Below are 13,389 nucleotides of genomic sequence, written 5' to 3'. Positions count from 1 at the left end.
TGCTCCTGTAACTGATGGAGGAACAGGTCTCACAGGGGTGGGAGGTTCCTGCTGTTGGCCTTCACCCCGAGGTGCCGGCGCAAAGGCTCCCGCTCCGGGCGTCGCGGGCCGGGGCCGTGGTCCCCGCGGGAGGCTCGCCGGCTCCCCGCCACACACCCCCGCCCTTAAACCAGAGAAACTTCCCGAGCGTTTCCAGCGCCGCGCATGGCGCCTGCGGGACCCGCCGGGCTTGGGTCACCTTGGCAGCAACCAGACTGATTAGACCGGTGGCGTTTGGGGTTTGGGGTTTCCTAACCGCAGTGATGAAACGTGTGAGCGCTGTTGGTAGCAGCATGTTGAACCGCCCTCAGCGGCAACAGAGAACCTTCCGGAAAATCACCTCAGTGCCGGCAGATCCTTTAGCCAAGGTGGGTGTTTCTGTGGTGGGAATGCTGCTTTCTTCCTATGCACTTATTTAAAACAGTCATATTGATAGTCTTTATACGTATAAAGCAGGCCTGAGGCCACAGCCCACGCGGTCCCGCCCGGGGAGGCTTGGTGGCCTCACTGGCGTCTCGTTAGCAGCTCCCTGCCCGCGCGCCATGTTGGCTCTGCACAAAGACCCCGAATCTGTTAGACATTTATTTATAGCAACGAGGGCCGAAACTGTTAAGAGAGGATTTCAAAACCCGTGTTGAAAGCAGGGCGAAGGGTCGCGCTGGGGAGGGAGCCGGCCCTCCCGCAGGCCGGCGCGGTCGGCAGCAAACCCGGTCATCAGGGCGTCGGGGCGACCCCCTCCCGTCGTCAGGCGAAGGCTGAGCCCCCCTCGAAACGCATCGCTGCTCGCAAGGCCTGAGCTCTGCTGGAAGCAAACGAATTACAGGGTGGGAAAACCTCTTAGCTGTTTTAAAGCTATGTGTGTTCTTTAGTTGGAGGCTGTTTGGACAATACAGTTTGTTTCCGTTCTTGTACAGCTAATTCTCACGTGTGCTGTGTTTTGTGCCTTCCTCCCTTCACACGACCCTATTGTTTCTGCAGACGCACTAGTAATCTTGGGAATAGGAGATCTGCACCTAATTTACTGGTACCCGCTGTAAATATAACTAATGGAATTCTAATGCTAATTTTATAAACCTCCATAGACCAGACGCATTTGTGACTGTATGATCAAAAGTTGGTCTATGGCAGTTTGTGTGTAAGGAACATAAATGGATAAGTACAAAAAAAACATTTAAAATTATTTCTAATGCCATGGCATAGTGTTTATTAGTAGGCTTTGGCTAATGTTTTACTACAGCCTGTGGGGAAAATTTTCTTTTCACCCCAAAATGTCATTCTGTACCGTATACGCGGGGCCCTCGCGGGAGGGTTTCGCCCGCCCCGGTTCCGGGCAGCCGCGTGGGCTGTGCTCGGTGGCCGGGCTGCGGGAGAAGGAGCTGCATTTTGACTAGCTGAGCAAAAATGTTTCTGCAATTGCCCTTACTCTGGTGTATAGGAAATATAGGAAATGGCTGTTGTTTGTGTTTTGTTTGTTTGTTTTTTTTAAGTATCCATAATATATTTAATGGCATGCTAGGTACTATAGAATGTCAATAAAAAAGGGGGGGAAAAGTAAAGTCATTAAGCATTTGACATTTATGTGCATAGGTTTTTTGAATAGTTTTAATACTTTGCAATTTTATTCTTTTGTTACCATCTCAGGACCTCACTGGAAACGCGAAGCAGCATCTCAACTGATCCGCTCAGGTACTGTAATGATATAGATATTAATTATAAATTTAGAATAATAGAGCTGACCTCCATTCCATATCAAGTGTGCATCACATACCTTAAGCTTATAATGCAGAACCAGGAAAGGCTTCGACCAAATGATTGGGTGTTTGAGGGTGTTTTATTTGGGGTTTTTTGTTTTTATTTTTGAGAGAGAGAGGATAGCTCGCTCTCTTCTAGAATTTCCAACTTGAAATTCAGTTCTAACTTTTAAATGCTGTGTGTTCATTCTCAGATGCGCACCAAGGAGAGGGAGGGGGTGTCGTGTGTGTCCGTGTACACACAGGGTCAATCTCTCTTCAAGTTTTATAACCTTAGATTGCACTGAGGATGTCTGACCTTTCCTAGCAGTTTCATACACCTTTAAGTGAAAATTAATGATGACTGTGTCTAAATGTCATTGATTTTTTTTCCATTGGTCAGCATTTTGATGAAAGCACGTGTATGAACTTCAGAGAATACTGTCATATAAGACCGCAGTGACTGAGACTTTCCTTTGATCACTGGATTTAGAAATGCTACACTGTTAATATTAGATATCAAATGGGTAGCTTGTGTGTTTTCTTCTCATAGCTGCACATTAAAGAATGCATCAAAGTCACTTGCTTCCTTTGATTAAGCTGGGGCAGAGTCCCTTTTTATCAAACTGACAGTTGTTTTGCTGAGAGTCTTCATTTAGAGATGGTATGTGTTAAGGATGACTTTTTTTCCCCTTCCACGTTGTGTAGTTTTAACCTCTTTTTGAACAAAACATTAATGGGAACTGTTTAGTTTAACCATATTCAAATTAAATGCCCTCTATCTATTAATAATCTTGCATTATTTTGAAGTGTATGAACTTCTGAAAGTAAAGGGCATGCCTTGTTACCATTCCCTAAAAGCTTGCAGGAGGCCCTGTGGTATGATATTATCTGTCTTCAGCTCGGTGCAGCGATGCTGGGCAGCGCGGGGCCATGGCTGTGGTTTTGCTCCCAGCCTCCTGGTTTGCCGGGTACACTGTTCCTTTGTGCAGCGGGACAATGCGGGGGATAATGTCAGCTTCGGCCTCCCACCCTGCCCGCCGTCCCCCCCTTCCTGCAGCCTTGCTTTAGCGAGGGCACCGTGAAGCTGGCTTCTGACCTGCTGTTCTCTGGGATAAAGTTCCCAGCACCAGGCGTTGCTGCAATCGTTATTCCAGGCTAGATAAACCTTTGTGAAAGTAGCAGATTTTATTACAATATTTTTCCTTCTGGTGCAATTCTTCCCATGGGAGGGTGTCAGTAAGGAAGATTAGGAAGAATCTGATAGATGTAGGAAGCAGCAGAGTTATAATGTTGTTTGGAAAAAGGAATGGGGAATATTCTTTGAACAGCTTTAGTGTGACTGAATAGACAGATTTTCTGGAAAATCTGGTGCTTGGATTATTATAAAATGCTATGAAATCATTGAAGTATGTGAATATTTTCTTTTTTAAAATTATTGCTTATAAAATCAGACGGTGTGAGTTACCGTCTACAGACATGGCCAGTGCCTTTGCTGTATGCCTCATGAAACAAAGTTTCCGATTCCCAGAGTGAAAGTGTTAAGCTGGATGGTGGTGTCTCTCCTGAGCCCACATTGGTGGGTTGTGCTGCTTGCTTAAGCCTGACACAGAGAGATGCAGTCTGCTGAGGAATCCTCTTTATATTTCAAAGAATAGTTTTATAATAGCTCATACTCTAATAGTGTTTCTTTTACAAAAGGTTTTCTTAAAAAGCTGTAAGTTACTGTTAGAGATCTTGAAGTTTTCCTCCTTTTCTCATTTACCTCTATACAACCTTTGTGTTCAGTCATTTGCTAAACAAATACAGATAACCTTGGATCTTGTATTTTCTACAGAAGTGTCCCTATAAAATCTTACTTGGAAACAAATATATTTGTACTTGGAAAGCTGTTTTAAATTTTAAGTATTGGGGTGAAACGATATGTAGGGAGTAACCAAATGAGGCTGTAAAAATGTTCCTCTTAACTATGAATGAAATAGTTTTATGATATTTAAAAACTCTTCAGTAAAGCAAGAGACATAATGTCTCATAGAAGAGACATTAAAGGAACTTCTAGGTGATATCAGCTAAAACAGTGAATTTATCCTAGGGTTAAAAAATTATGGAAGAAACAGCATGTAAAATCTAGACTTGAGTAGTTCAGATATGCCTGTTTTGGAGCTGTGATTGAACGGTCTTGAAGGTCTTTGCTTCAAGTAGAAGGAAAGATAGTAGAAGACTCCTTGTTACTGAATGTGTTTCCATTAATTTGTCAAGCAGATTTGCCATTGGGTGACCCATAAAATAGATGTACCAATGACCTCGAACCCATCCAGCATCCTGTCAAGCCACTGGGGTTTTCTAGGCAGGCTACTGTTTCTTAGGCCCGCTAAGCTCTTGTCCTCATCAGCAAGGTAAGTTTGCCCCCCCTATGAAATGCTCTTCTGGCTCTCAGCTGCTCTGGAAGATTGTAGTCCAGACAGCTTCTTTTTATTAAATTTCAGTTATACACAGACTCCACACCAGACGGGTCCATTTGGTTGCACTAGATTTATTTAGACTGCACTGGCGATCTGTTGGTTTGGTTCTAGATTTACACAATTGTATTCGAGATCAGATGGAAACCCAGTACCGAAAGAATAAAGGCAGCTGGGAAACATCATCTGCCTGTGACCTGTTTGAAGTTGAAAGTCTGCGCAGGCTGGCATGCTGTACATACATACACACATATATACACACACGTATGTATGCATATTTTGTTCTGCACAGATTTTCTTATCCCATGCACAGTGTGTGTTCTGGGTATTTTGAGTTGGACTCTATCAGCTTTCGGCTGTTATTGGAAAAGATATTTTTTCCCCTAACATCTGAATCTTGATGTGGGCCTTCTGGAGTGCTATATAATCAGACTTGTTTCAAACTTTCTAGAAATAAGCTTTGAAGATATTTGAGGCCTATTGGTCATCTTCTGTCACAAATCAAGCAATCAGTGTTATGAATTTAGGGAAAAGACATTCAGAAAAGATATTCAGGGTTGAGAGAACAGGAAATTTCTAACTTTTATTTTGTGAAACTTTGGCTTAGAGGCTTAATAACCTGAAATGAAGGATAATATCAAGTGACTATCAGTATTCATCTGGGGGGGAGCCCCAGGAGTTTGAGAGTTGCTTGAAGCAAAATAAATGTGTTTGAGTTACTGGAGCGTTTCTAGGCAGCAGCGCTTCCTTCCCGGTAAGGAGAGGAGAAGGGAGAGCTAGCTGTGCCTTGCTTGATTCCCCCACTTGCCTGCAGAGCACGCGAGCGGGGTGCCGGGGTGTCGCGATGGTGCTGCGAAGCAGGAGCACGCCATTCCCGTTGCCTCCTGCCTTTCCCCGGCGGGCAGGGCTCGCCGGCTGCGGGTGCGCCCAGAGGCACAGAGAGCAGCCAGGAAGAGGGATCCGACTGCCAGGGCCGTGGGCGCAGGAAAGGCTGCCTTGCCCTGTGCACGCGGGGCCGAGGACGTTTCCCCACAAACTTGCGTGAAGAGGCTGTTTGATTGCCAGCGTCAGGGAAGGGACCCTTGTGCCCGAGCCGCACGTGCTCTCATGTCCTGGCAGCCGCCATGCCTCACGCCTGCTGGGTGTGCTGCTCCAGGAGCTAGTCATCCGCCCAAAACCGCGTTTCCAGCACCGCTTTTATATGTACCTTGGCTTGCTGCGTGGAATATAATCCCCATTTTTAATGTGATGTGCACAGCGAGCATCATGGAGTTAATACAGCAACTGCCCTTTCTCATTTTCCTGATCTGCTTTAGCTCCCCAACTTACCCATCGCCAGCAGTAAGACTTTGTGTGCGGCTACCGAAGTACTTGCCGCTGTAATCAGGAAAGGATTCGGGAAAGCGGAGACCTCTTGTTGCAGGCTCCCCAAATGTTTGTGCTCTGGTTAAGAAGACAGATGCACTGGTTTTACTGGGCAGGTAGAATATTTTTTAGTTTTGTTACTGTCATATAACTGAGGGTGGAATAGATTTCCAAATCGGTATAAATCTTAAAATACATAAATTCTATACTAAAGATTATGTAGCTAGACAAGTCAATTTTCATGAATTTTTTTCAGGATTTGGAATCGGTATGCAGCTAACTGTAGCTGGCTCTGTGCGTTTTATGCAACACTCTCCTCAGGGGGTGGCTTTAGTTCAGCCTCGGTGCTTCGTGGATTGTCAAGACGACCATCTTTGGGGGGGGGGGGTGTTTTCATTTTGCCATTTTTTTAATGGCTGCTTTTGAAGGACTTGTCAGAGCATTCAATGCTTTGCTGCCAGAGCCGCTTCTGCACCGTGGATCCGTAAATGACTGTAGAAATTGTGAGCATACTGCTCACTTAGGGCCACAGTGCTGAAGCTGCAGCACATCCAGAAATTACTACTTCATTAGGCCTGGGAAGTCTAAGTCAGAGGTAGCAGTAAATGCCTTTCTGAAACAACTAGCTTTATATCCAGGGTCAGCGTGAGATGAAGCTTAATTTTCTTTGTTGTTTTCCTCAGGAAGACAAGTAAAAATGAAGAACATGTTGAGAACATAGTGCTTTTCATTTGCAAAAGTCCTAATTAGCATTTCCTCTGCATGCGGTGCAGTATAATCGGCATTAGTTGTTGTCAGAAAATTCGTGGGTACATAGCTGTTACGCGCTGAAAGTCCAGTATTTGGAAATAAATAAAGGCGATAAACTGCATGTTTTTCTGGAAAGCATATGACTGAGAGAAAGAAATTGCTTTACAACATGAGCAGCTGAAAGAACAGCTTTCTGACAGCTCATTTCAGGAGCGAGTGCTTGGATGGCGTCTCGTGAGCCGCGCGGCCTCCCCCTTGGCTGTGTGCGTTCCCGAGCGGAGCCGCTCCGGGCTGAGGCTTTCCTTGCTCGTCCATGGCAATTGCTGCAAGTTCAGGCACAAAAGCCGCCTGCTAGGAGCAAAGCCACGGTAACTTTTCTTTTGTTCCCATCTGCTTGTTCTTGGGCATAAAAGGAGAAAGTTGTCCCTGGTATCATTTTCTCAGCAATGTAGTGCACTGTGGTGATGAAGGGACTCCGCCAACAGCGGCGAGGCCGCCCCACGCACCGCGAGGAGGGTGGTGGCCACCGCGGCCACTGGTGGCTCGCAGCCCCCACCTCCTCCCGCTCCCTTTCTCCTTAGGGAAAACTGTTGACGGAGGCGCTGATATTAGGGGTGAGAAGTGGGGAGGGGAAGGCTTTGATGGGAAAATTTAAATATTAGGTTTTTTCCCTAGCATGATGGCATCACTTCCTTGGAAGTTGTCAAGCCAATAAAGTCCAGGGGAATATGAGCTCGGTAAGTAAATAGGCTTTCGTAGTATCGTGTATTGCTAGGGGGTTTGCTCCCCAAAAGTGAGCAATGAAGTGCTTTCCTAGGAGTCACTTCAGCAGCCGTAGCTGTACTGCTAGGAGGGAGCAAATCACAGCGAGTAGATGTTGGGCTCACATGCACACACTTGGTTATTTTAAAAAATCTTTAGGAAATTCTTCTTTAAAAAGGCCCAAATCAGATGCCTGTCATGTTCCTGCCTTTTCATGCAAACTCCATGGGTGTTTTCCCATCTTCTGTTCATGGTTTCCACCACTCACCCTGTGGTGTGCATTGTATTTTTAGGGACGTACCAGCCCAAAGTGTGACATGACTTTTTTTGGATGCTCTTGTCTAGGCATAGCTTGTCTATTTGTGTTTACTTCACTGCTAATGAAACTGCAGATTCTTCCTCAGATATATTTATAACTGCAGTTCAAGTAAACTTGCACAAACCAGTTTTCTAAGAAGTTGCAAGGCACTTATGTAACTGAACAGAAACAGCGACGCTGAGTAAAACCAGAAACCAAAAGGATCCCTAAATATAGCGTATTATCCTGGCACTTGAGCAATTAGATATGTCTACATGGAAAGGAGTCTCATGGTAAGCTTTAGGGTTTCTTTTGGTTTTGGTTTTAGCTCTTTTTCTTTCTTTTTCTTTTTTTTTTTTTTTTTAAGCTGTGTTTAAAAAGAAAAAGAATAAGAAGTGGCCAGGTGCCTGAATCTTTGCCTTTAAAAGTTTCTTTGGATTTTGACTTGTTGTTGCTGTTCCTGTTGGAAAAAACGAATGCTCCTTTGGTGCTTTTGCAAGCTATATCCTGAATGCAGCTGTTTATTAGCTATATTTACTACATGGTAAGAATATACCTAATCCTATTAGTGATTTTATTAAAAACTAAGCAAAATGAGAAATACTACCCAAATCATAGCTTCTGGAAAAGTGAATTTAACGGCAAACTGAATCTAAGAGTTAAACATCCCATGGGGGACTGACTGTTTTCATTTCTTAACAGCACCAAAAAAGGCCTAAAAAGTAGCAAGCTGCTACCAAATTCTTCTCTCATGCCGGTAGCATCTCCTGCAAGCCGCTGCGCTGGCCGCTGCGTGAGCCCCTGCGCGGTGTCCTGCCGCAGCGAGGCCGAGGGAATCGTGAAAGGCCACCGCGCTTTGGCATGGGGCCGGGAGGCGACCTGGGCCCCTATCTGTCAGAAAAGACAGCAAAATGCAATTCAGACTCTTTATTTTCAGAACATTTGGCTGCCTGCTTTTATCTTGTCTTCACCAGAGAAGTTAAATGGAAAATGCCACTGATTTGGAAGCAGGCCGTGAAGCAGCTCGCTGCCCGTTGCACTGTGCTCCCTTCGGAGCGCAGCGGCTCCGAGTTTGGCCGGGGCTGGGAAGCTGCTGCTCTGCGCCAGGCTCCCGAGGGCAGCCCGCGCCGGCGAGGATGCTGCCGGACCCGCGCGTCCCGCTGCCAGGCAACGCGCGGCCTGGCCAGGGAGGCGGCACCGCGCCGCGGGGCTCCGCTGATTAGCTCTTCGTCACGCAGCCCTCGCCGGCAAAGTGTGTTGGGAATAAGATAAGCATAATTTGTCTTGTGAGCGGGGAGGGTCTGCACTTGGGCGCGTCATTTTCCCCCCCTTCCCGCTGTCAGCCGGAGCCCCCCGCGCTCCTAGGTGCCGGCAGACAATGGAGCCGCTGTGATTCACACGCGAGCAGCTGATTAGCAGCGTGGTGCTGCTTCCTTCAACATAAAAAAGGAAGAAGAAGAAGGGGAAAAAAAAAGGGGGGGGGAGCAACCCTGCAGCCTCCACTTGATGGGATCATAGCACTGCTGTGATTATAGGGCAGTTGTTGTCGGATCTAATTGCGATGATTGCTTGCGTTTTCCTAAGTTCTGGGAGCTTCAAGGATGCTTTCCAAAGGGCCTTCGGAAACCCTGGCTGGAGTACATATATATTGCTTGCTCAAAGGGCTTTTAGGATGGCCTAAAATAGCCAAAAGGAGAAGTGGGATTTCTGTGTAATAACAGCAATCCTGCTAGTATCGGAGACTTTGGGAAAGATAAACTGCATTCAGGATCAGGGAGCGCAGTAGATGAATTTGTAGCCTTTGTGCGACTGCCTCTTTGTATTAAAGTAGGATACTGTAACTGTGCAGGTGCTGTGCCATGTGCATGCCTGGCTGCATACGTTGGTGGCAATTAGGAACACTTATGCTGCAGCAGTAAGGAGAGGAGTGCATTGGATTGGTTTTGAGTCATTCAGATCGCAACAAAAAGAAGTCTTGTTGCTAAAACCTGACTGCAAACTACAGTGGCTGCAGCAGAACTATTTGAAAATGCTGAAGCTGAAGGCCTTCTGCTTGGATTACTGGCAGTTTTTATGTCTCCAGCCTCTTCACGGTTTCTATAAAAGGTAAGAAAACATTAACTCTGAAATGCTTTTCAGAACTGGTGGCTGCACATGATGCCACCAGTGCTTTTCCTTGCTATTCTGCTCTCTTGCTGAAAGGCGAGTGTGCCGGGAGAGAAGGGAGTGGTAGGGAATTAATGAGAACTTGTGACAAAGATTGTAAAGCTGCTTTTTTATTGCATTAATTGTCAGCCACTTTTGTCTCTGTGCATGCAGATGTGAAAGGTAATGCTGTTTAGTTTCAACATTCACTTTAAGTCAAATCATCTCATCTAAGACTCGGTACTTTTTTCTCTGATATTTCATCCTTAAGTAAGGTAGTTTGTGCTGTGTGATTTACAGACTGTGAATAGCACTAGGTGATTAATTGAAATGTCATGCAAATTTATGTAATGTAGAGAAGATCTTTTTTCCTCCCTTCCCCCCCCCCCCCCCCCGAGATAGCTGGTAATATAATAGTTCATCTTTCATTTCCCTCCCAGTGTAAAGTGCACATCACAGTCATTCAAAGCAGTGGGCACTTCAGTCAGGCAGGTCTGACATACAGCTTAAATGATTGATGGTGAATAGTGATCATAAAGAATAGGGCTGGGTGTCGGATGCATTGAGCTTGCCTATTTAATGGAACAGCAAAATAAGCAATTCCATTTAACATGTCCCTGAACTTACTCTGGTGCTTTTTAATCTATAAACTTCTGTTTCCTTGCTTTTCAATTAAGCTACTAAATATAGGGAATTAAATGCATCTGAATTTTCTGGGGAAGAGAAAGTGGATCGTTTCATTGTTAACAAAAACCATGCAATTCTTTAAAATAGGATTCTGTTCTTGTTATGTACACTTTCTGGTCTCACTAGCTATTGTCAGTCTACAGAAAGTGCTTTGTACTAAATGCTAATTGCAGCTGAATTTTTCATGCAGTGACTGAAGGCTGGAAAAGGGAACTGTTCCAATCTTTTTCAAGGTTTAAGGGGAGCCCCGCACTTTCTGGCATTGAGTAATATAGGACCCTCATCTGTGACCATTGGCTTGTGAAGTTTCAAAAGATAGCTTTATTCTCTTCTTGTTGCAGCTTTTCACAGGTTTCATTTCTAAGCCAAACAATTTCCAACCTATTCCCAGCCCGTTGCAATATCATCCTTTTCTGCTGACAAACCATATAAAATAATAGAAATGAAGCCAGACTGTTTTGATGCAAACAAATACAACTAAACTAAAGTTTTATGTCTTGGGTTCCTGGCAAACTCCCAGCTTTGTTGCACATGAATTACCCTAGAGTTATTTTGCATCTCCTAATGGAAACCTCAGCAATAGCTAAGTCCATTCGCTTCCTTGTAGATAGTTAATTTATGTCTTCAAAACGTAGATGTGCTCGGGCCCCCATCCTCAAGCATGTTGGTATCAACAGAAGTAACAAGAGGACTCAGCACTTACAGCACAGTGACAAAACCAGGTGTGAAAAGCTAATGGTCCAGAATGAATAATGCAACTAATTGCAAGGAAGTCCATATCGAAAAGAAAAAATATGCCACACTTTCTTGAGGCTTGCTTTTAACTACTGTTCATTAGTAATTATAGATTCATTTAAAATGCACTTAGAGAAGAGCCAAGGGGCTTTGGGGAAGAGACTGTATGTCTTTGTGCATATGTTTCTTATTTTTAATATAAAATAAGATAACAGACATATGATTTGATTAACATTTCCATTACACAGGGCTTAATATGTGAATTTTAGTATTAACATTAGAGTTACGCCATGGGGGAAGACACACCAGGGAGCCTGGGCAGGAGCGGAGTGAGTTGCAGACATCCCTGTGTGTGATGCTCCCATGTGCCACCGCTAAGCCCCGGTGACCATCCGTTCTCCAGGGCTTGGTGCGGTGACGAGTGCCAGGGAAGGGGCACCGAACCGCCGAGCCTTCCTGGGTACGCGTGCAGCTGGGACGGCAGCTGGCTTTCCCGAGCAGCGCGTGGGCTGTCCCTCTCCTCTTGGAGCGGGGATGTGGGGTGGCTGGGAGCCTGGCCAGCCGGCATGAGAGCTGCCCCTCACTGCCCCAACCCCTCGCCCTTGCCGCCAGCACCCAGCAAGCTCTGCGGGGCAAGGAAAGCGCCCGGCCCCCTCTCTCTGCTTGCGGGCGGCCTGAGCAGAGCACGGCGTTGCTTTCAGTTGTCGTCAGTGCTCAAGTCTGTTGTAAAATGTTTCTCATGTCTTCAGGCGCCCTGTAGCTTGCTGCTCGGCATCCAGAGATCCAGCAGGGTTTTTCAGCTTTGCTGGTCAGGGAGGCTTATGAGGTTGCATCGGTTTCCTGACCTGGACAGTTCTGATTTCTGGTATAACTTTTCTTGCATTGGGAACCACTCGCATGGACCTTTGCATCCGTGTGGAAATGCAGGGGCTTCAGGAGAGCTCTGTGTGGGGCCTGTGGATATACTTCCTTTTTAAGCTATTTTTTTTATGTTGGCGGTGACTTCAGCAGCCCGGGCTTCACCCATCACATGCGTGTTTACGCAACGCGATCAAAGCTTCCACGAGGCAATGGTGGTGACGCCTCCAGTAATGCGTATATAAACTGGTCTGATTTTACCCAAGTTCCAGTAGATTGTATACAGCCAATTGGGGTGACTGGGACAGAAACTTTATCCAAAGATGTTTCATAATTTACTAATTCATGAAAATCCAAATTTGGAGTCTTTGTGGCCAGTAACACTGAGTGCATTTTGGTCAGTGCTGTAATCCTTCACTTAAGTGCTGGTTTTCAGTATCCTTTGAATACAAATGCTTAAAGTGTAGAGATTTCATTCCCTAACAGATTAGTTTAAGATGAGCAAATCACTGTAGGGTTTTGTGGGATTTTGAGGATGAACGTCTCATGCTTACTCAATGGATTACTGTAAAACCTTGTGACTTCAGGTTTAGCATGTGAAAGTGAACATTTTCTTTAGCCACTGGGTGCATCATACTGTGCTGCTGCCAGCTGGTGTGTGATAGCCCAAGTGAGAAATGTTACCATTCGCACTGCACTAAACCTAAAGCATAAGGTGAGAAGACTTGCCACTGGCAGTAGAGGCTGTAATCTTAGTTTTAGGGGGCTTTTTCCTTCCAATATTTCCTCTTCTCTTGATAGTAAGCTGTTTAAAAAAAAAAAAAAAAAGAAGAAAAAAAAAAAAGAAAAAAAGCATTAACCTTTTAAAGGTACTTTGCTGGAGTCGAGTTGCTTGATGAACAGAAGTTGGTAAATGGTTCCTTTTCCCTTCTTATTTTTCTGCCATCAGTGTGATCTCTGAAAGTAAGCATAAATGGATAGAAGAGGAGTTGGGGGCCTTTCTGATTCCAGCCACACCAGTGTAATAAGATAAGTGAGAGATGACGGGCGCTTTTGATGTTGCAGAAAGCAGGGATTAGATGAAATTTTCTGCTGGTCTCCAGGTGGGACTGGCAATTCCAGCACTGTGGTTCAGGGTAGAGCTGAGCGTGTGCATAAGCCCACCTCTGGGTAAGAACAGATTTGGTATATAATTCAGGCCCATTAGGGTGTTTCAGCGATGCCTGTAAATGAGAAGCGCTCATATATTTGCTTGGTAGGAGCAGCTTATTGCTGCTGTATCAGATATCGCAAAATAACGGAGTCACAGAAGCTGCTGGAAAAGCCGCCGAGTGTTGCGCTCTGCAGAGCGTCTGCAGCCCCGTGCTCGTGCCTCTGCCCCTCCTGCTCCCCAGACAAGTTTGCAGCATTTGAAGCCCTTAAAGGAGTTGCCGACCCTAATTTAGATGCAGTTTCAAAGATGGCACATGTGCTTTAGATGATCGATGGCAGGGTTGTCCTCTGGGTTAACTCTTTGTTTAAAATGTGCTTTGATAGTCTTTGTTCCTCGCCTCTGCTGTTG

General features: G+C 45.4%; 1 protein-coding gene across 10 annotated transcripts in view; it reads left to right on the top strand.

Annotated features, from left to right (window-relative positions):
* IQSEC1 (IQ motif and Sec7 domain ArfGEF 1) overlaps positions 1–13,389 on the top strand; it is a 340,763-nt gene that overhangs the window by 182,592 nt on the left and 144,782 nt on the right. For 5 of the 10 annotated variants that reach the window (XM_064518855.1, XM_026099533.2, XM_064518857.1 and 2 more), the window contains one exon: positions 1,681–1,725. The exons of 4 other annotated variants lie outside the window; for them this stretch is intronic. In XM_064518855.1, the coding sequence (XP_064374925.1) occupies positions 1,681–1,725 (45 nt within the window). Of the gene's footprint in view, positions 1–1,680; positions 1,726–9,417; positions 9,510–13,389 lie in introns of those variants that run through there. One more of the 10 variants, XM_064518860.1, reaches the window with a different exon arrangement.

Source organism: Dromaius novaehollandiae, chromosome 12, assembly GCF_036370855.1.
Source record: "Dromaius novaehollandiae isolate bDroNov1 chromosome 12, bDroNov1.hap1, whole genome shotgun sequence".
Classification (NCBI taxonomy): domain Eukaryota; kingdom Metazoa; phylum Chordata; class Aves; order Casuariiformes; family Dromaiidae; genus Dromaius; species Dromaius novaehollandiae.
The sequence above is the reverse complement of the archived record's forward strand: the minus strand, read 5'-3'. Positions and strand labels throughout refer to the sequence as shown.